Source organism: Meriones unguiculatus, chromosome 20, assembly GCF_030254825.1.
Source record: "Meriones unguiculatus strain TT.TT164.6M chromosome 20, Bangor_MerUng_6.1, whole genome shotgun sequence".
Taxonomy (NCBI): domain Eukaryota; kingdom Metazoa; phylum Chordata; class Mammalia; order Rodentia; family Muridae; genus Meriones; species Meriones unguiculatus.
The window spans coordinates 45,876,281-45,896,609 of NC_083367.1; the positions used below are offsets into that span (position 1 = coordinate 45,876,281).

Below are 20,329 nucleotides of genomic sequence, written 5' to 3' on the forward strand. Positions count from 1 at the left end.
GACCTCTAGGCAAGACTGCAGGGCATTTTCTTGATTAGTGACTGATGTGGGAGGGCTGGGGGAAGAAGGGCTGTGAAGACGATCACAACACAGTTAATGAACTTCTTAGAGACGATACAAATATAAAAGCGGAACAACCCTAGAAATCCTCAGGTGCAGCACAGGCTCATGAAAGGCAGGCGGGCAATGCTGTCCAATTACAGGCCAGCGGTCTGCAGTATATAATTCAGCGCTAAGTCATCGGTGGCCGTGCAGAGTGGCTTCAGTACACTTTACTGTCATTCAGTCTTTATTGCTTGTCACATCATTCCAACCCATTCTAGATAAATGGACTCTGAGGCCTAGGGTGGGAGCATTACCAGATGAGGCAACGTTGCTGAAAGTGTTCAAGAGGCACCACCACCACGAGCCCAGAGATTTCCACACTTCCTATACAAGAGTGTGCAGATGGCTCGCTGGCACTTAGAGCTGTTCTTTGTAATCTAGGCCACAACCACCTGACCAAGGTCATAACTTCAGAGAAGAACCAATATGTTTTTCTATTAGGACTTCTGCTTCCTCGAGATCTAGCTATACCTCTCCTAGGCATATATCCAAAATATGCTCAAGTACACAACAAGGACATTTGCTCAACCATGTTCATAGCAGCTTTATCCTAATAGCCAGAATCTAGAAACAACCCAGATGTCCCTCAACTGAGGAATGGATACAGAAATTGTGATGCATGTGCACAATGGAATACTATTCAGCAATTAAAAACAAGGAAATCATGAAATTTGCAGGCAAATGAATGGAACTAGAGAAGATCATCCTGAGTGAGGTATTACAGAAGCAGAAAGGCACACATGGTATATATTCACTTATAAGTGGATATTAGACATATAGGATAAACATACTAAAATCTGTACACCTAAAGAAGCTAAACAAGAAGGAGGATCCTGAGTAAGATGTTCAATCCCCATTCAGAAAGGCAAATACGACGGACATTGGAAGAGGGAGAAAACAGGGAACAGGGCAGGAGCCTACCACAGAGGGCCTCTGAAAAACTCTACCCAGCAGGGTATCAAAGCAAATGCTGAGACTCATACCCAAACTTTGGGCAGAGTGCAGGGAATCTTATAAAAGAAGGGGGAGATAGAAAGACCTGGAGGGGACAGGAGCTCTACAAGGAGAGCCAACAGAACCAAAAATCCAGGTCCAGGGCTCTTTTCTGAGACTGATACTCCAACCAAGGACCATGCATGGAGATAACCTAGAACCCCTGAACAGATGTAGCTCATGGCAGCTCAGTCTCCAAGTGGGTTCCCTAGTGAGAACAGGCGCTGTCTCTGACATGATCTCAGTGGTCTGCTCTTTGATCACCTCTCCCTTAGGGGGGAGCAGCCTTACCAGGCCACAGAGCAAGACAATGCAGCCAGTTCTGATGAGACCTGATAGGCTAGGGTCAGATGGAAGAGATGGGGGACCTCCCCTATCAGTGGATTTGGGAAGGGGAATGGGAGGAGAAGAGGGAGGGAGGGCAGGATTGGGAAGGAATGACAAAGGGGGCTACAGCTGGGATACAAAGTGAATAAATTGTAATAAATAAAAAAAAATTTAATCTTAATCTGCTTCTTGGGATCCCAGAAGCAGAAAGACACACATGGTATATACTCACTTATAAGTGGATACTAGACATATAATATAGGATAAACATACTAAAATCTGTACACCTAAAGAAACCAAGGATGAAGGCGGACCCCGGTTAAGCTGAACAATCCTCACTCAGAAAGACAAACAGGATGGACACTGGAAGAAGGAAAAAACAGGAAACAGGACAGGAGCCTACCACAGAGGGCCTTTGAAAAACTCTACCCAGCAGTGTATCAAAGCAGATGCTGAGACTCATAGCCAAACTTTGGGCAGAGTGCAGGAAATCTTATGAAAGAAGGGGGAGATAGGAAGACCTGGAGAGGACAGGAGCTCCACAAGGAGAGCAACAGTACCAAAATACCTGGGTACAGGGGTCTTTTCTGAGACTGATACTCCAACCAAGGACTATTCATGGATGTTACCTGGAACCCCTGCTCAGATGTACCCCATGGCAGCTCAGTATCCAAGTGAATTCCCTCGTAAGGGGAACAGGGACTATCTCTGACATGAATTGATTGGCCTGCTCTTTGACCACCTCCCCCTGATGGGGGAGCAGCCTTGCCAGGCCACAGAGGAAGACAATGCAGCCAGTCCTGATGAAACCTGATAGGCTAGGGTCAGATGGAAGAGGAGGAGGACCTCCCTTATCAGTGGATTTGGAGAGGGGCTTGGGAGGAGATGAGGGAGGGAGGATGGGATTGGCAAAGGGGGGAGGGATAACGGAGGGGACTAGAGCTGGGATGCAAAGCAAATAAACTGTAATTAATATAAAAAATAAATTTAAAAATATTTTAAAGATGTTTTCTATTACCAGATGGTTCTCTGGTAAAAGTCAAACAATTCAACATGCCAATAAAAACTATACATACAGAACCTTGAAAATAAAAGGTGCCATAGTCTGATGGTCCTCGAGTGCAGTATTAATCCAAGAAAGAGACGGTGAACAGTTTTAGACATGTATAGGCAAAGAGAGAGAGAGAGAGAGAGAAAAGGAAAGGAAAAAAAGCTTTGCAATTTTTTATTTTTCCACCAAACTAAGGTCACAAATCAAGAAATTGGAACTCGTGTGAGCCAGGGACATTATCAAGGAGAGGCAACAACATGGCAGTGAAGAAAGAACCCGGGTGGCAGCTGGGCACAGGGTAGGGAACAGCCAGCGCCAATCTGAGCCATGGCAGCAAGACAAGACCTAGGCAATGCCTGGGGACGCGATGTGCCAAAAGAAGATTTCCATACTTAGGCAGAATCCGGGGCTGAGCTTATGATAAAGTCGTAGTGATGAGTAAGGCTCTGGGAGGAAGGGAAGATCATCTCAAGCACTGACGGAAGCTTTGACAGGGACAGGCCCCAGCTGCCATGGTGGAAGAGAGAAGATAAGACGCCCAGACCCACCAGGGAATTCAGAACAGCAGCTGCCGGGGCAGCACAGTTGGCTCAACAGTGAGGAGCACTTGCTGAGGACCGGGGTTCGGTTCCTAGTATGACAACACTCTCCTGTGGCCTCCTGTGTGAGTGTGTCTGTGTGTGTGTGTGTCTATCTGTCTGTCTGTCTCAGTCTCTGTCCGTGTCTCACACACACACATGAATAATCTTTTTTAAAAAGCACAGTAACTGGGGCATACCATCTCCACTCATCAGACATGCGTCAACCTGAGTGCATTTCTCTCCAATGAGGCCCATGGAATGCACATGGCTGAGGAAGTGGCTAAGGCCTGGGCAGCACGCCTCTCCGGCTCTGCCGTCTGCAGCACACACAGCTTGTGGAGGGGCACTAGGTAAAATAGACAAGTGCATACTGAAAAACAAAAACAAACAAACAAACAAACAAAAAACCTGTACTAAAGTGAGCCGTGTCTCTTCTGAAAACTCAATGTCGTCTTTCGAGAAGAGCCTAAAATGTGCTGGTAACACTGACAGCGGTGGTGTGGTAAAAAGATGAATGTGTTTCTAAAATAAAGATAGGAAACCAAAAAGGAATACAATAGGCAACCTATTTAGCAGGAAACTCAGAATCTACTCACATTATGCTCTCCTTTTACAATGACAGGCTAATTAATCATTCACTTCTAATCTGAGGGAAGAAAATCAGCCTGCTTGAAAAGGAAGCCATGTCAGGTTGTCTGACAGCTTCAATTAGCATTCAACTTCACCTGAACTTTCAGATTATGTGTAATATTTTTAAAGAGCATCTTGAAGTTGCTTGCAGCAGCCTCACAGCCTCGCAGGCCGGCTGTCGCCCTGCCTAAACCAGCAATCCCAGCGGTGAGTCAATGCAGTCTTATAGCCCAAAGGCGCGGCCAGGTCCACCTCTCAGAGTTCCAGGCACTGCGCAGCTTGACTGATGGGGAAGTTTCACATTCCCTCAGAAGTGTGGGGTTCTGACAGCCCCAGCCACATCTTTGAGCTGCCGTTACTGTGCTTCTCCCTCCCAGGTGACAGTCTACGGTCCCTGCTGTGGGCTGTCTCTTGTTCCCCAGTCACACAATAAAGTTTAAGTAAGGGGCATTCCTTGTGATGCGGGTCTTATTTTATTCAAGTGTGTGTGGTTGGGTTAAAGGGTAGCTTCCTAACCCTTTCAGAAGGGTGAGGTGCGTGCACACACTTTTAAAGCCAACCACCCTACATTCGTTGGTCTGTTGAGAGATGGTCACTAACCGCGGGGCTGGAGTGGTTCCTGCTCTCACTGACTGCATTAGACCTTGATCAGGAAGCAGTAAAAGACGAGGGCAAATCCCTAAAGCAAAAGGCAACCTGAGAGTGCTGGGTGGGCCAGGTAAGTGTGCGAAGGGGCTGGTCCCTCAAAGGCTAGAGCCCTCTGAGTGCCATCGTCCACCCCTTCCCATTCCTCTCCAAATATCCCGCACGAGGCACCTCTCACAAGAAACAGTGACAAACTATTTTGTCACAGAGGCAGCCATCCTGCCTACATTTCCTAATGCCTTCATCACCAAACAATACGTTCATACCAACCAAAAAAGAAGCATGCCTTTTCTTTCAAATACTTGTCAACTAGGACCTTAGTCCATCTTTCTAACAGATTAAAAAAAAAAAAAGGATTCTATTTCCATTTGCCTGCTTCAATTACTGAAGCTGAATAGCTGTTCAGATTCGTTGATCTTTCTGGTGGGTTACCTATTTATTACCTTAGCTTTTTTAATTAAAATTTATTTTTATTTATGTGTGTGCTGGGGGGTGAGTTAGGCAATTACGTGTAGGTGTTCCCAGAGAGACCAGACAAGAACACTGGATCCTTTTCAAGCAACTTTTGTTTTTCGGGCTGCTTATAAAATATTTAGAATGTAAGGATACATTACACTAATATCCTTGCTACTAATATCCCCCCAGTCTGTCACTAGGCTTTTGACTATCTTTTTAACTTATATTTGCAGTTTTAAAAGCTTTATACTAGGAAAAGAAAGATATAAAGAAGCTACGATCCACCTTATGAGGCTAGAGGAAGAAGAACTTTTGCTGTGGTCTCAGTGTGTTGAGATTGATGCCCAATGTAACAGCACTAAGAGGCGAGGCCTTCCGGAGGTGACTGGGTCTCCACAGGATGGACACCCCTCTAATGACTGGCTAGAGAGCCTCCTCCACCTCATCAACGATGCAGGCGCACTCCTGCATCAGACGCCAAACCCGCCTGTTCCTCGGTGTGTGCCTCCCCGTCTCTGGAACCGTGAGAAATGGGTGTGACTGTCCAGAAGCCTCCTCACTGGGCTTTTTGCTTGCTTGTTTTGTTTTCTGAAGACCATCGACAATGCCGAGAAGGGAGGCAAGAGTCTGCAGCAAGCCACGCTCCAAAGTCCCTATCCAGTTTCTAACTGATGGTGAAGCAAGATCACACTGGCAGCCTGAAGCCGCCGATGATCATAGGGCTGAGAAAGTTGTTACGAATCTCACATGAAGTGATAAGATCTGGATGGATATAAGATTGACTGGCCAAGAAAACAAACAGACAAACAAAAAACAAAACTGTCAGTTTGGACCCATTGTACTTAAAGCCGGAGCTGGCATCACAGGCCATGAAAAGCCAAATGAAAATCTACAGAAAGAATTCTTTTTTTTTTAATGCAAAACAGACATACAAATAAATGCCTCAATGGCGGGCCATCACTAAATGGTGTCTTTAAGGGTTAATTTTATCTCACGAGGGATAACATCACCAGACAGTGGGAACGGGAGGCTGACCCTTTGTACAGTGTCAACAGCTAGAAGCCCCGAGGAATGAATTCATGCCCACGTGGCTCAGCTCACTGTCTTCACTCTTCTGTAATCCAGGCCCGTGGCCACTCGCTGGTGCCACCCACAGAGAGTGGGCGTTCCTACCTCCATTAACAGGACCGAGATAATCCCCCCATACACACCCCCAGACCGAGCTGTGCTCAGCAATCCATCACTGGGGCTCTTTCCCCGCGACTCAAGGTTGTGTCAGGTTAAGGAAACTAACCATCACACATGGATAGAAGGAAAAATACACAGCGGGAACAAAAAGAGAAATTTTCCCACAAAACCTACAGGTACAGTAACTTGATGCCAAAAAACGCAACATCTGGGATGAAATGGACAGCTTTCTTCAAAAACACAATTTTCAAGGGATAAATTAATGCATACATGTCTCAACTCAAGATCCATAAAATTTATACATATATATTCATATATATACACACACACACACATCGTCCTCTTTCTGTGACAGAGACTGATCCATAAACAAACTCACCCACAAAGTGAAGCAAACACAAGGCCTCACTAGTGGACTCCAACAAACACTGAAGAAAAAAACATATATATGCATTTCAGAAAGAAGGAACAGTTCGGTTTTGAAGCTAATGAGCCCTGACATAAAAGCCAGACAGGAGGCGAGGACTGGCCCAGTGGGAGGGCGCTTGTCACCAGGCCTGACACCTCAGATGATCTCCAGGACCCACGTGAGGCAGTGGCTCTCACCTGGGCAATGACCCCTTGATGGGGAACGCCTGAGACCATCAGAAAACGCAGAGGTTTACATTACATTCATAAAAGTAGAATTACAGATATGAGGTAGCAATGGAAATAACTTCATGGTTAGGGTCACCACAGTGTGAGGAGCTGCGTTAAAGCACCACAGGGTTAGGAGGCTGAGAGCCACTGAGGCCCTGAATGAAGGGAACTAACTTCCACGGGTGACGCCTAACACCCGCATGTGCACTGTGTCAGACGTGAACACACGCAAAAACAAATACAACTTAAAAGTTTTAAATCGGAGGTGTTAAAAAAAATGATAAACTAACAGCCTAAAGTCTTTAACAACTGCTGATTAGCACACAGGATCTATTATTACGTGAAAGCAGTATAACATGACTAAGATGTATTTCTGTAAGTCAAAGTTGAACATTTAAAATAAAGTGAAAGTTAAAGCTCAAAGGAAGTAGTACGTAAAGAAGAGAAATGACAAAATTTAACATTATTCATGATTTTTTTAATTTGAAAAATATTTTATCTGTACGGGGTTTTTGCCTGCACGTATGTCTGTCCACCACGTTTGTACAGTAAGTACCCTCACAGGCCAAAGAAGGCCTCTGGGACTGGAGTTACAGACCCTGGTGAGCTGCCATGTGGGTGCTGGGAACTGAACTCAGAACTTCAGAAAGAGCAGCCAGGGCCCTTAACCACTGAGCCACCTCTCCAGCACCTCATTATTTGTTTTTAACATTCTCAGCAAACTGGAAATAGGAAAGAATCTTTCTCTGCCCAATAGAAGGCATCTATGACAACCCACAGCACATCACCTAGTAACAAAAGACTGAAGGATTTTCCCCTAAGAAAGAGGACACGGTGTGCCTTTTCTAGTGACTTCTAAGTTAGCTTTGTGCCAGAAGTCCGAGCCAGTGCTGTAAGGGCAAGAAAACAAGAAAAAGGCACCCAGATGAGGACTAGAGAAGCCATCCTCATTCTAAATGGCATTTCAGTTCTCCACAAATCAGTCCACAGATTTAGTGAAATCTAAATCCCAATATTAACGAGATGTGTGTGTGTGTGTGTGTGTGTGTGTGTGTGTGTGTGTGTGTGTACCCACACACATGTGTAGAGGTATGTGTGGAGGCTAAAGGCCAATATAGGGCATTTTCCTCAATGACCCTTCCCAGGGTCTCTCCCTCACCTTGAGCTCACTGACTGCCTAGACTGGCTGTCCAGCAAACCCCAGGATCCTCCCATCTCCACCCCTGGGATTACAGGTGTGTACCACCATGCCAGTTTCTCGAGTGGATGCTGAGGATCCGAACCCCGCTCTTCCATGCTGAGCAGGAAGACTTTTTATGGAAATTGGCAAGCATACTATAGAAGTCATAAGAAAACACAAAAGTTCTAGACTGGCCAAATAAATATGAAAAAGTTGTCTGACTGTTGGAAAAATGTGTCTGACTCTAAGACATAAACCGTAATCTTCGGGAAAAGGTAGTAAGGACATAAGAAAAAAACTGAGCAATGGAACAAAATCGGTTAAGCTCTATTTGACCAGTCAAGTAATTTCTCACAAACATGCCAAAGAAATTCAACAGAGAAAAGAGTCTGTGTAACATATGATACCGGACAGTTCATTTATGGGGGAAAGCTAACCTCGATCCCTGTACTGGCCAGCAGCCAGGATCACACAGGCCCAACCACTGTTACCTGGGACAGGGCTAGCCTATGTAACCAGTGGGCTAGTGCAGAAATGCCAGAGTGTGACTTCTGAAGTTACACCATGAAAGACATTCTGACTTCTTCCTTGTTTCTGTCTCTCTCTTCCTCCCTCCCTTCCTCCCTCCCTCCTCCTCTCTTTCTCCCTCTCTCCCACTCTCTCCCTCTACCCACACCCATTGAGCCAGCTCCCACGTCATAACACGCTAAAGAGCCTTATAGACATGTCCTCATGAGCCAGGAGCTCAAGTAGCCTGTTCACAGTCAGGCCAGTTTACCAAGCTGGACAGGTAACCTGGAACAAATGCCACATCCCATCTAAGCCTCCAGGTGACCTCAGGTAATGATTGGACAGAGACCTTGAGGTGGAGCCAATAAGACTCCCGGGCTACTGAAATCCTGTGAAACATTAAATGCACCTTCTTGGGGGTGGGGGGGTAGGGAGGGAAGAGGGGGTAAATTGTTACAAAAGACAAGTCAAGTCACATGAGGTCTGTATTATGTTGTCCTGGCTAATTTTATATCAACTTGTTACAAGCAAGAGTCATACAAAAGGAGGGAAACTCAATTGAGAAAATGCTCCCATTAAAAAACCAGATGTAGAACACTTTCTTAATTAGTGATTGATTGGGGAGGGCCCATTGTGGGCGTGCCATCCCTGGGCTGCTGGTCCTGGGGTCTGTAAAATAGCAGACTGAGCAAGCCATGAGGAGCAAACCAGTAAGCAGCACCCCTCCATGCCCTTTGCGTCATTCCTGCCTCTAGGCTCCCAACCCTGTTTGAGCTCCTGTCCTGGCCTCCTTCACTTATGGACTATTGATGTGGAAGTGTAAGCTGAATAAACACTTTCCCTCCCAAGCTGCTTTAGTCATAGTATTTCATCAAAGCAACAGTAACCCTAATTAGGATATATGTCATATAGAAATGAATTTAATATAAAATAGACCATAACATAAAAGCTAAAACTGAATCTTTTCAATTAGACAAAGCAAAATATCATCATGAGCTGGGAACAAGCAAAGACTGTATCTGAAAAGCAAAAAGCACACACACACTGCATAAGAGTCAGAAATTGTGATCTATGTTTATAATCCCAGCACTGGGAGGGTAGGGGCAGGAGGATCGTGGTTTTGATTCTATCCTACACTACATAACAAGACAAGACTCTCTCTCTCTCTCTCTCTCTCTCTCTCTCTCTCACACACACACACACACACACAAAGAAGTTGCATTAAACTTCATCAAAATAAAAAAGCGCTGGGTTGGAAAGCTGGCTTAGTGGTAAAGAGTCCCAGCACCTACTGAAAGCCCCACACAGTAACCCATCTCTAACCCCAGGGCCGGAGGCCAGCACATAGACAGGTGGGGCCTGGGGGAGGGGCACTCGTAGGCCAGCCAGTCTAGCAAATGGGGAAGCTCCAGTTTCAATAAGAGGCATCTAGTGACAACCTCTGACTTCCACACTCCTCCAATGGACACACGAGCATGCACACACTCACGCATGCATGCATGCACAAAGAAAATTAAAATTTCTGTCTACCAAATGGTCATTTAAAGAGATGTACTGGGTGTTCTAGGAAAACAATGTTTTATAAAACATATATGACAATGGACTGGATTGAGGAACACATGAAAAAATGCCTGCAGATCACTAATACAATAGGAGCTCATTTCTAAAAATGGCGAAAATAAATGAACAGACCCCTCCTAAAGGAAGAGCAATATGCCCATGAGAATATGTCCAGCACCGTTAGTCATTAGGGAACAAAAGCAATCAACCATGAGAGAACGCAACCAAGAGAGAGCGCCGACAGCACAAATGCCGGCCAGGACACAGAACAATGGCAATCTACTCCCACGGCGCAAAACCGGAGAATTCTCCAAGGAGCTGGGACACAGGACCTCTTCGACCAGTGATCTCATTCACACGTGTTTACCCAGAGAAATGAAAATATATGCACACAGGTACGCTTCTTCGAGGAGGTACACAGAGAGATTATTCATAGTCCAAATCAACAAGAAAAACTGACAGGCAAATCGGGAACACAGTCCGTGATAAAGGGTACAAACTGATGACATAACAAATGCAGGGAAAAATTGCAGGGACGTTATGCTGAACAAAATACACTGAACCTGAAAGAATGTATCATATGAACTGTGCTGCCCAGGCGGGCCTAGGCCTGGAGATTCTCTTGACTCTCGTCTTCCTAGTGCTGGAATTATAGGCATGTACTATATCATGTCCAACTGCCCATTATGTGACATTTTTGAACAAGCATATGTGTTCTATTTTAAAAAAAAATGAACATTAGAACTGGAGCGATTGCTGAGTGGTTGAGAGCATTTCATGCTCTTCTGGGAGGACCCAAACTCAGTTCCCAGTACCCATATCAGGCAGCTCAGACCTCCCAAAGATCTGACGCCCTCTTCTGGGCTCCACAGGCACCTGCACACATGTGGCATACACACAGAGAGATACACATACATACCCACAAATAAAAATTAAAATAAGACTTCCTTTTAATAAAAACTTTCTAAAAAATAAAAACAGTTGACTGGGTAAAGCCACAGTTTGGCTTGAATGTGAACCATATATTTAAATACTTGGTCCCTAGTTGGTGGAACTGTTTGGGAAGGATTAGTAGGTGTGGCTATGATCTTGTTAGAGGAGATGTGTCATTTGAAAACTCCATGCTATTCCCAGTCTCAGTCTCTGTCTCTCTGTTTCTCTCTTTTTCTTGCCTTCTTTCTCTCTCTTGCCTTCTCTCTTTCTCCCTCTCCCTCTCTCTCTCTGCCTCATGGTTGTATCTCAAGATGTGAGCTCTCAGCTACTGCTCCAGCACCATGTCTGCCAATATAATGCCATGCTCCCCACCACGATGGCCGTGCACTCTGGTTTTAAAGATCTCTACCCAGCAGCAGGTTCCAGACCACGTGTGAAGTAGTACCATCCTCAACTCACTTTCCTCTTCCCCAAATAAATAACAGTAGCAGTGCTAAGTAACAGGGTAACAACACACGATCTCTCAGCACTAAAAACACTGAGACCTGGAACAGGACAGCACAGATGCACCCTGTAAATATTAGCCATTACTCTCTAGTACAGCCTACTTTACAATTGTTTCCATTCCTACCACTTGCTCAGTTGCTAGTAGTTTTATGCCTTAACTGAGTGGTGTCCCTTTACCGCTAAGCAGGTGACTCAAAACACATCTTTCTGCCTTAACCCAAGGATAAATAATAAATAAATAAAGATCTACTGAACTCATAAGGACCAGCTTCAGAGAGCTAATGCAGTACACACATCACCCATCAAAGGAAGGCGGAGTCCTACAGCAAAGTAATTACTGTCATGATTTGTCCACAGCGCAGGCTATCCAATCATAGCTGAGTCTATCATCTCATTCTTCATCCCAATGCCTGTACTCTTTGGGGTTAGCATTCTGGGAAAGTTCTCAAGCTTGCCCTCTTGCTCCTGCTTCTCCAGAGCCTGGAGAATTGGGCCTTCCATTGAGTCCATACACGGTTCCTAGCATCCTTCTGATGCTCCTACATTTCATCTGCCAAACCCTCCGAGCTGGCAGTCACTGACCACGTGGTGTTTACAAGGCATGTACACATCTGTGCTGTCAGGGCCATAAAGGATTTTACAAGGAAAGATGGGGTGAGACATTACAAAACTAGAAAGATGGAGAAAAACACACGGTGAATATAGGAAACGCAAGTTGATGCAATTTTCCTGGATAATTAAGGCTCAAAAATGGACACGACTGAGTCTCAAATATGTTCAATGACTGCTGACAGTTTTATATTAGGGACAGAGTTTACCCTCACATGGTGCCACTGAAGAGTTCTGGAAAGGAAATTCTGCTTTAGAAAGAACACAACATCTTAGCCAGGGCCTCAAAATCCGCAGATTATCAGTCAGCTAAAATTCCTATGTGACAATTTACTTACGTTTCTTATTAGGGACATTAACCAGCACATTCTACGAAAAGTAGAAAGTTTTGTTTCAATGTCAAAATGATATTTCTGTGTGACTCTCTGAAAAGAAGTGAAGGTACTTGCAAATACTAGATTCCATCTTCTGGTCTGGGTCCAATCAAATGGACTTATTTGCCAAATTAATTTAGAACCAGTAGTTGTACACACATGAAAAAACGTAGACACTATTAAGATTGTGTGATGACTGAGAAACTGGGAAGGCAAATACTTTCTTGTACTCTCTCATCCAAGACTAGCCACTTTTCATTGAATATAGCTCATGAGAGACTCATCAGTTTGTGACTAGGAAGTGAATTATCTTAAACACTGCCCCTAATATCACGGCGAAGGCCAGATTCAGGTAAGCCAACGGCAGAAATGACAAAATAGTAAGTTCTATTAGCACCTCGCTACAAACTATCAGCCTACCAACCTAACACAACCTTGTCGCACAACCCTGAACCTTAGCACAAACAGTTGCTGTGATTAACACCAACCACAGTGATAATATATCATGGAATCGCAAAATAGAAGACCCCTAAGCAAAGTTTAAATTTTTCATACCCCTGACTTTACTACAAGGAGTGGACTCAAGAACTTTAACAGATGATGCGAAAGCGGAAAAGAATTAAGTATCTCGTTCAGAAGCTGTGCGCAGTTCCTGCCTGAATGCCACAAGCACCTGTCTGCACGCACATCTTCCAGCCAAGGAAGGCTCCTAAGCAAGACGGACTTGCAAACCCACCTGTCCCTGGCCGCACGGCCCTGGCGGGCGAGCTTCCTCCGGAGGCTGCGTTCCACGGTGCCGCGGAGAAGGGAGGGAAGGGGGTAAATGCGGGGTGCTGCCTCGGCGACCCACAGCGTCCCCCGACCCCCAGCAGCGCCATCCTCCCGCCCCGTCCCGCCCCTGCGGATGGATACTCACGGCTCTGGTCTCGTACAGCACCAGCTTCTGGACAGAGCTGATGATGGGCGCAGCGGCCGTGGGCATGGCTCCAGCCAAGGGCGGCGCTCCTACAGGGCACCAGGCCGCCGCCCAGGTCGTGACAGCCGCGCGATCCTCCGCGGAGACCAGGACAGGAGACTGCGCACCCAGCACACCTGACCCAGACCTTCAGCAGCGCGCGACCGCCGAGTGCTTCCGGATTCCCAGAGCCCCGCCTTCCAGCAAGCCCCGCCCGGAGGAGGGGCGGGGCTACAGGATTTCGGCATCGCTGAGGGAGGACGCTAAGGGCACCATCTTTGTTTAGGGCAGGCTCAAAAAAAAAAAAAAAAAAATCTAGTTTATCTTGACCCTTGAGGAAAAGAGGTCAGGCAGTTGGGTTCCCCCTTTAGAAGTGGCATCTCCCTGCTGCGATGAGTCTGTTTCTCGCTGTGTACTCTTTATTTCCCTGAAACCTGTAGGCTGGTGGTCCTCTCCTGGAGGCCTGCGATTATTTTCCCCTCTTTTGTCGCCTGTTTATCCCCGTGGGAGTCAATAAAGTTCACATTGTGGCTGTGTGGTCCACAGATCTTTCTTAACTGCTTAGGTGTGGCGCCTTCGGTATTTGCACGCTCAACGTGCGAGGCTAACCGTCTGTGAATGCTAAGGTGTAGGCGAGCCCGCAGCTGCTGGAGTCGGTTCTAGGTTAAGGCTCTCCAGTTTGCTCTCGGGGCGTCAGTAGACAGTGCCTGCCCTCGCTCTGCTCCTCCACCCTGTGGGAAAGGTGTTTTATAGCTATGAACACAAAAGCACACATTTAAGAACGCTCCAATTACAGCGCCACCTCCCGGCGCCCCGCCCTCCAAGGGGCTCTGCACGCCGCCCACGGGTTTCCAGGGCAACCGCCCAACAGCTACCCGGAGCCTCCGGAGGTAGCTGTGGCCAGGTAAGCAGAGGCAGGAGGGCCGTCGCCCACCGTCTGGATGCACTTTCCGTTGCAGGGAAGTCCGTTTCCTGCGGGGACCCCAAATACCAGTTATTGTCCTTGCAAAACTAAACCACGATCGCTTCATAAATCAGCTTTTCCAAACCGGTTCTCCCTTCAGGTAAGGTGTTTATGTCCCTGCTACCGAGTATAACACAGTGGGGGCTAAGCTAGCCTGGGCAGGGAGTGCTAGGTTTCCCGGCATTCACCTCTGGAGGGGTCTCGTAAGCCAGAAGGGTAATAAACCTTTAAAAACGCAAACACAGAGCTGAACGTGATATTTAAGGTTGCCATAGATTCGAAGTTGGGGCATTACAAGGTTTCTAAAGGATTTGGGTACTTATATTAGTTCTGTTTCATAGTTTGATACATCTTCTTACTGAGAAACTAGAAAGACATCAGGAGTAACAATTCTGGCATTTTATGCGGCTGTGTGTGTGTTTTGTGTGTGCAGTGTGTGTGTGAGTGCGTGCGGTGTATGTGTGTGTGCTGTATGTGTGAGTACGAATGTGTTGTGTGTGAGTGTGATGTGTTTTGTATGAGTGTGTATGTGTTTTGTGTGGTATGTGTGTGTGATGCATGCGTCTGCACTTGAGTATGCATTTGAGTGTATATTTTGCATGTGTTGTGTGTGTATGTTTTGTGTGTGAGTGTGGTGTGTTGTGGTGTGTGTGTGTAAACCAGATGTCAATTAGCAAGCCCCAGGGATCCATCTTGAATTGCACCTTCTAACTTTTCCATACTATAATGAAAATCAACTCTTCCTAATATAAACTAAACATTTTCCGAATGTTTTTGGCTTAGGAAAGTCGCTTTTTAAAACATACCTAAGTCTGATTTTTCAGATATTGTTTTCAATTATTATTTCATGCTACAATTAAGCACGTCCGTCTGAGAACATTCTTACTTTACCTCACCCAGAGGCAGAACTCATTAAAAAAAAAAAAATTTTTTTTCCAAGTTGTTTATGTAAGGGGAAATCCCAGGAAACAGTAGCTAGGAAGGAAAGGGATTTGGTCAGCTAAATTCACTAGGGAATAAGGAGTACGGATCTTGGAACTATGCCCTTTGGAGCATGGTGTGTGTTCACAAACTCTGACCAATCTCTGGTTGACGTCTGCTATGTCAGATCACTGACATCTTGACACTTCCAGTTTGTCTGTGCTCAGAGAGGGCATAGCAGCTGAGGGCATTCACAGACAGAGCCCCACGTGCTGATATCCAAAAGTTGGGCAGCGACCTAGAAAGGTTGCACGCCACATGCGTTAGAAGATGCTGCCTTCCACCCTTCGAAGCACTCACACCCAAGCTCCCAGCATCGCTGTCTCGTCATCCCCATCACCAGTCCTTGAGGGTACTAACTAGTCCCAGTTTCTGAGAGAGAAGGATTGGCAGAAAGGATAGTGATGGGTTCGGCTGCAGAATTCCCTGCTGTAGTGAACCCTGGCTCTGAAACTGATCACTCATCATCTCCCTCTCTACCATTCATTCTAGGTTTTCCTTGCTCTTGGCCAGAACTAACGGGAGTCTAAGTTACTTGTCGTGCAGGCAACCAGCTTTCATTCCTGCGTCATAGCATGAATACCTATCCCAGAGAATCACGTGCTTGAGATTACCCTTCCAATCCCAACTATATAAAAGCAAACCTTCCTCCCCGCCAGGGCAGTGGCTCCTCAGAGGCTTTTGGAGCCAAAAATGACCAATCGGTGGCAGTCGGTTCAGTTTTGTCAAACCTTAACTGCTTACAACCATCTCTTATCTCTTAACCCTGACACAACCATCTCTCCTATCAACCAAACCCACTCCACCACCACCAGAGAGAGCCTAAAATTGAGAGAAACTGCCCAAATCAATCAAAGAATTGCCCAAGTCACTCACAGGGCAATGGGGATGAGGACCACTTCCCCTGCCCTCGCCCAGCTCCAAGCACATCTCTCCTGTTGTAGTAAATGGCTGTCTCTATCCCACACCACAGTAAACCGCGCACACCTGCACCTCTGAGAGGCCTGTCTAATACAGCAGCAACTTGTCGGCGAGCTTGCGTGTGGCAGAGACTGTCGATCTCACACTTCCAATATTTACTTTACTGTAGAGGGGATCCTTTGATCCAAGGCAGCATTTTTTTTCTTTCCTTTTTAAAAATTTATTTATTTCATCACGTTACAGCCTGATCCCAGCCCCCTCCCTACTTTCTTCCTAGTCCTGCCCTCACACCCTCTTCCCTATCCCCCTTCTCTTCTCAGGAGGCCCCCAAGGGGGTACCAACTTATCCTGGCACCTCATGCCCCAGCAGAACTAAGCTCATCCTCTCCACCTAGGCCTGGCAAGGCAGCCCAGCTAGGGGAAAGGGATCCAAAGGCAGAGAACAGAGTCAGAGACAGCCCCTACTCCCATTGTTAGGGCACTCCCTGTTAGGGCAGACCAAGCTGCACATCTGCTACATACGTGTAGGGGGTCTAGGCCCGCCACGGGCACAGGTGAGTTTGCTCTGCAGGTCTCCTCATGGTGTCCTTGACCTCAGCCCTTCCCCCCCACTCTTCCACACAACTCCCCGAGCTCTGCCTAGTGTTTGGCTGTGGGTCTCTGCCTCTGTTTCCATCAGCTGCTGGATGAAGCCTCTCAGAAGACAGTTATGCTAGGCTCCTGTCTGCACGCACAGCAGAGCACCATTAACAGGGACAGGGGCTAGCTCTCTCCCATGAGGTGGTTCTCAAGTCGGGACAGTCATTGATTTGCCATTCCCTCAGCCTCCATTAATCCTCCATCTTAATCCCTACACTCCCTGTAGGCAAGACAGATTTTGGGTGGAAGGTTTTATGGGTGGGTTGGCAGTCCCCCCTGGCTAGAGGAAGTGTGACATCAGGCTCCTTACCCCCCACTGCTAGCTTAACCCTCAGCTAGGGTCACCCCATAGACTTCTGAGAGTCTCACCTGTCCCAGAGATGCCTTCTCACTGATTTCCATTCTCTCTCTGGGTCCTCCCCCCACCCTTCTCCCCACTCCTGATCCTCACCCCCACTTCACCCCTTCCCCATCCCCTCTCCCACCCAGCTCCCTCCCACCATCTACTTCGGATGTCTAAATTTCCTCTTCTGAGTGTGATTCAAGCATTCTCCCTTGGGCCCTCCTTGGCTTCTTCGGGTCTGTGAATTGTAGCATGTTTATCTTGTACTTTATGGCTAATGTGTCCTTATTACGTACCAAGTCTTTCTGGGTCTGGGTTACCTCACTCAGGATGATCTTTTCTAGTTCCTTCCATTTGCCCAAGGGAATATTATAGGAGATCCGTGATGATAAATCAGACAAGCCTACAGATGGGGAAGGCAAACTCACCCTCTGACCGCAGTCCCATGTCACCGGTCCCTCACAGTGGTAAGAGGCCCTGTCTAATTAGTCTGTCAATGCTGGGAGTTCTGGCTCCTCGAGAGACTGTATCATATTAAAGTCTTAGCCTCACTTTGCTGTGGAGACGTGGAACGTCTGTTATGAGTAACGTGAAAGAGCCTTATTAAGTCACGGCACGGTCTCTCTCACCTCAGCCCTGCCACCTTAGTGTTTCCATTGACGAACCCATGGGACTAAGAGGAGCAGGGAGAGACTGGCTGGCACCTGCTGGGTAGCCATCTTGCTCACCTGTTTGTGCGGTGTACAGTTTGTGAATGGAACTGGCTTTCCACGCCGCAGAACAAAATGCTACAAATTTAACATCTTAAAACATTTGTTAGCTCACAGTCTCCTGGCACAAGTCAGCTGGGTTCTCTGCACTCCGGTGTTGACCGAGACATGCTTTCAATTGGATACGCAACTGGGAAAGGATCCGATCCATCACCGAGAAAACTCATCTCTGTTATGAGGACTGAGGTTCCTCTTCTCTTCTCTTCAACTGTTGGCTACCTGCTGCTCCCCACTCCAGAGGCCAGACACTGTTCCTTACTGCATCGTCCTCTTATAACACAGCAGCTTCCTTCTGAGCCCACAGGAAGTCTCTCTCCAACTGCTAAGATGAAGTCAATTATAATATATCATAGCATGGCATGGCATGGCATAACATAACATAGCATAGCATAGCATAACATAACCACGAAAAGCAAGCCACAGATCCCACTTGCATTCAAAGGGAAGGGGTTGTACAAGAAAGTGTGGCTGGTTAAGAGCTCATTCTAAATGCATCTGCCAAACTCTTTATAAGTCCAGTCGTGGGCTGTTTGAGTGTTCCTTTCCTCTTCAGACCTTGCTCCCGTAGGCCCCTGATGAAGCCATTCAGAACCGCCCACCAGTTTGAGGAAGTCTAAGCCCTGCCTGCAGGAAGATTTCCCTCAGTCGCTATTTATCAGGGAGCTTCCTGCAAGCGGAACTAACATCCAGACAGTTTCTGTTGACAGCTTGCATCAACATTCTCTTGTGATGTTTTTCTTTCTCCGTCGGCTGTTCCCAGGGAACCCTACCTGAGCTTTGACCTAAAAGACACAGAGGACAGGGCCCAGAGTGGGGACTACATATTTATGAGCCTGATTTTTTGCCCTTCCAGACCTGCTTAGACTCTATTGCAGTTCTCCATTGTATCACTCAATGGGCTGCCACAGCACTCACTCAGCTCTAAGGCTCTCTGCTCAACAGTCCTTGAAAGACATATGTCAGTTCCCACACTTCTCCTGCTGATGGTTACAAGCGTCTCTTGGAAAAGAACCGAAGCATCACCAGTGTTAATACTTGAGCGTCACCCAGTCCCTTCTTAAGGACTTCTAGCCTCCTCCTCAGTGCATTAGCTCCTTGGCTGGAAGCAGGACTCGACGTACCCCGGGACTGCCAACATATCAACATGGGGTTCAGTTGCTCCTTTTCTCTTTTAGACGTATGTCAGCCAGCACTTCACACTGCCCGCTCCTGAGCCGCAGCTTTAGGAATGCCACCATGTTCCCAACACTGCTGCAGATCACTGTGAGCCTTGCATGAGGCGGAGCTGGCCCTGCTGGTGTGGATGTGTGTGAGCCAGCCCCAAGGGCAGGAGAGCAGGAGAGCTGGTCCCGCTCCTTGCCAGCCGTTGCAGGCAGGAGTGTCGGCCACGCTCCTCACCTGGGCAGAGCAGGAGAGCTGGCGTTGCACCTGGGCCCAGATCTAGGGCTTTGAGTTGGCCCACCCCCGACATTCACCCCATCTGTGAGCTGCTGGAGCGGGAAAAGGGGCCAGTCCTGCAGATCCAAAGCTGCAGGATCCTCATGACACAGGGCAACAAGAGGGTATCCAAGAGGAGCCCCCTTGAGGATCCAGTATTGATAGTTCAGCAGAAGCCGGAGGCCTCGAACCTGACCAATGACTCATTGCAATGAGCATTTTCAAGTTAAAGCAGCTTGGGCAAAAGGGTACAGGGTGTGACACACTGTGGCACACCACAGCTTCCCGGTGAGACAAATTTTGTTTTGTCTTGTTTTGTTCTGAGAGGGAGGTTGCAAGGGTGGAGGGCCGATACAGAGAGGCAGGGAGATGAGTGGAATTGGGGTGCATGATGTGAAATTTACAAAGAATCAATAAAAAGTTGTTTGTTTGTTTGTTTTAAGTTGCCGTGGTCATAATGTCTCTCCACAGCAATAAAACCGTAAGATGGCTTCCGGGTTTGAATTTTTGTTCATAAACGGCCTCTGCTCTTTCAAAGTCATTCATCTCCCGGGACTCATGGGAACCTAGAACCAAGATAGCCTTACCTCTGCCCTCAGCCCTGGGCTACAAAGGACATGGCTACATGGAACTCCTTATTGAGGCCAGTGTCTCCATACGTGTTCTGTTCATATGGACTTGGTGAAGGGGGATCCCTTGCCATTCCAGAGGGCACAGCACGCTGACGAATTCTCTGGCCTCAATAATTTCTCTCTAACTTAACAGTTCTGGGAACCTTCCACACCTTCCTCTGATCATTTGCAGAAGTGTTTCCAGCAGTTCGGTTACTGTGGGTCTCTGCTTCATCCAAGCTTTTAGGAACCCTACCCGCAGCGAATTGAATCTGTGGGCGTCATTACCTGAATGTTAAGCCATCAGTTACGGCAAAGGGCTGAAGCGGCCACAATCTCTAATCTGGTCAACCTAGGTGAATGTGTCTCTCAAAAGCGTTTGCCCTCCACATTATCTAGACATTGTTTCTAGAGCAATAA

General features: G+C 47.0%; 2 protein-coding genes across 3 annotated transcripts in view; one reads left to right on the top strand and one right to left on the bottom strand.

Annotated features, from left to right (window-relative positions):
* Nucleotides 1-13,442, bottom strand: part of Fig4 (FIG4 phosphoinositide 5-phosphatase) — a 105,265-nt gene extending 91,823 nt beyond the window's left edge. The window contains exon 1 of the mRNA XM_021648660.2: nucleotides 13,205-13,442. Coding sequence (XP_021504335.1) covers nucleotides 13,205-13,270 — 66 coding nt within the window. The 5' untranslated portion in view covers nucleotides 13,271-13,442. The remainder of the gene's footprint in view (nucleotides 1-13,204) is intronic.
* Nucleotides 13,443-14,133: 691 nt separating this feature from the next.
* The window catches only part of Ak9 (adenylate kinase 9), a 105,827-nt gene continuing 99,631 nt past the window's right edge, over nucleotides 14,134-20,329 (top strand). For both annotated transcript variants that reach the window (XR_009587922.1, XM_060373287.1), the window contains exon 1: nucleotides 14,134-14,307. The gene's annotated coding sequence lies outside the window, so the exon portion shown is untranslated. The remainder of the gene's footprint in view (nucleotides 14,308-20,329) is intronic.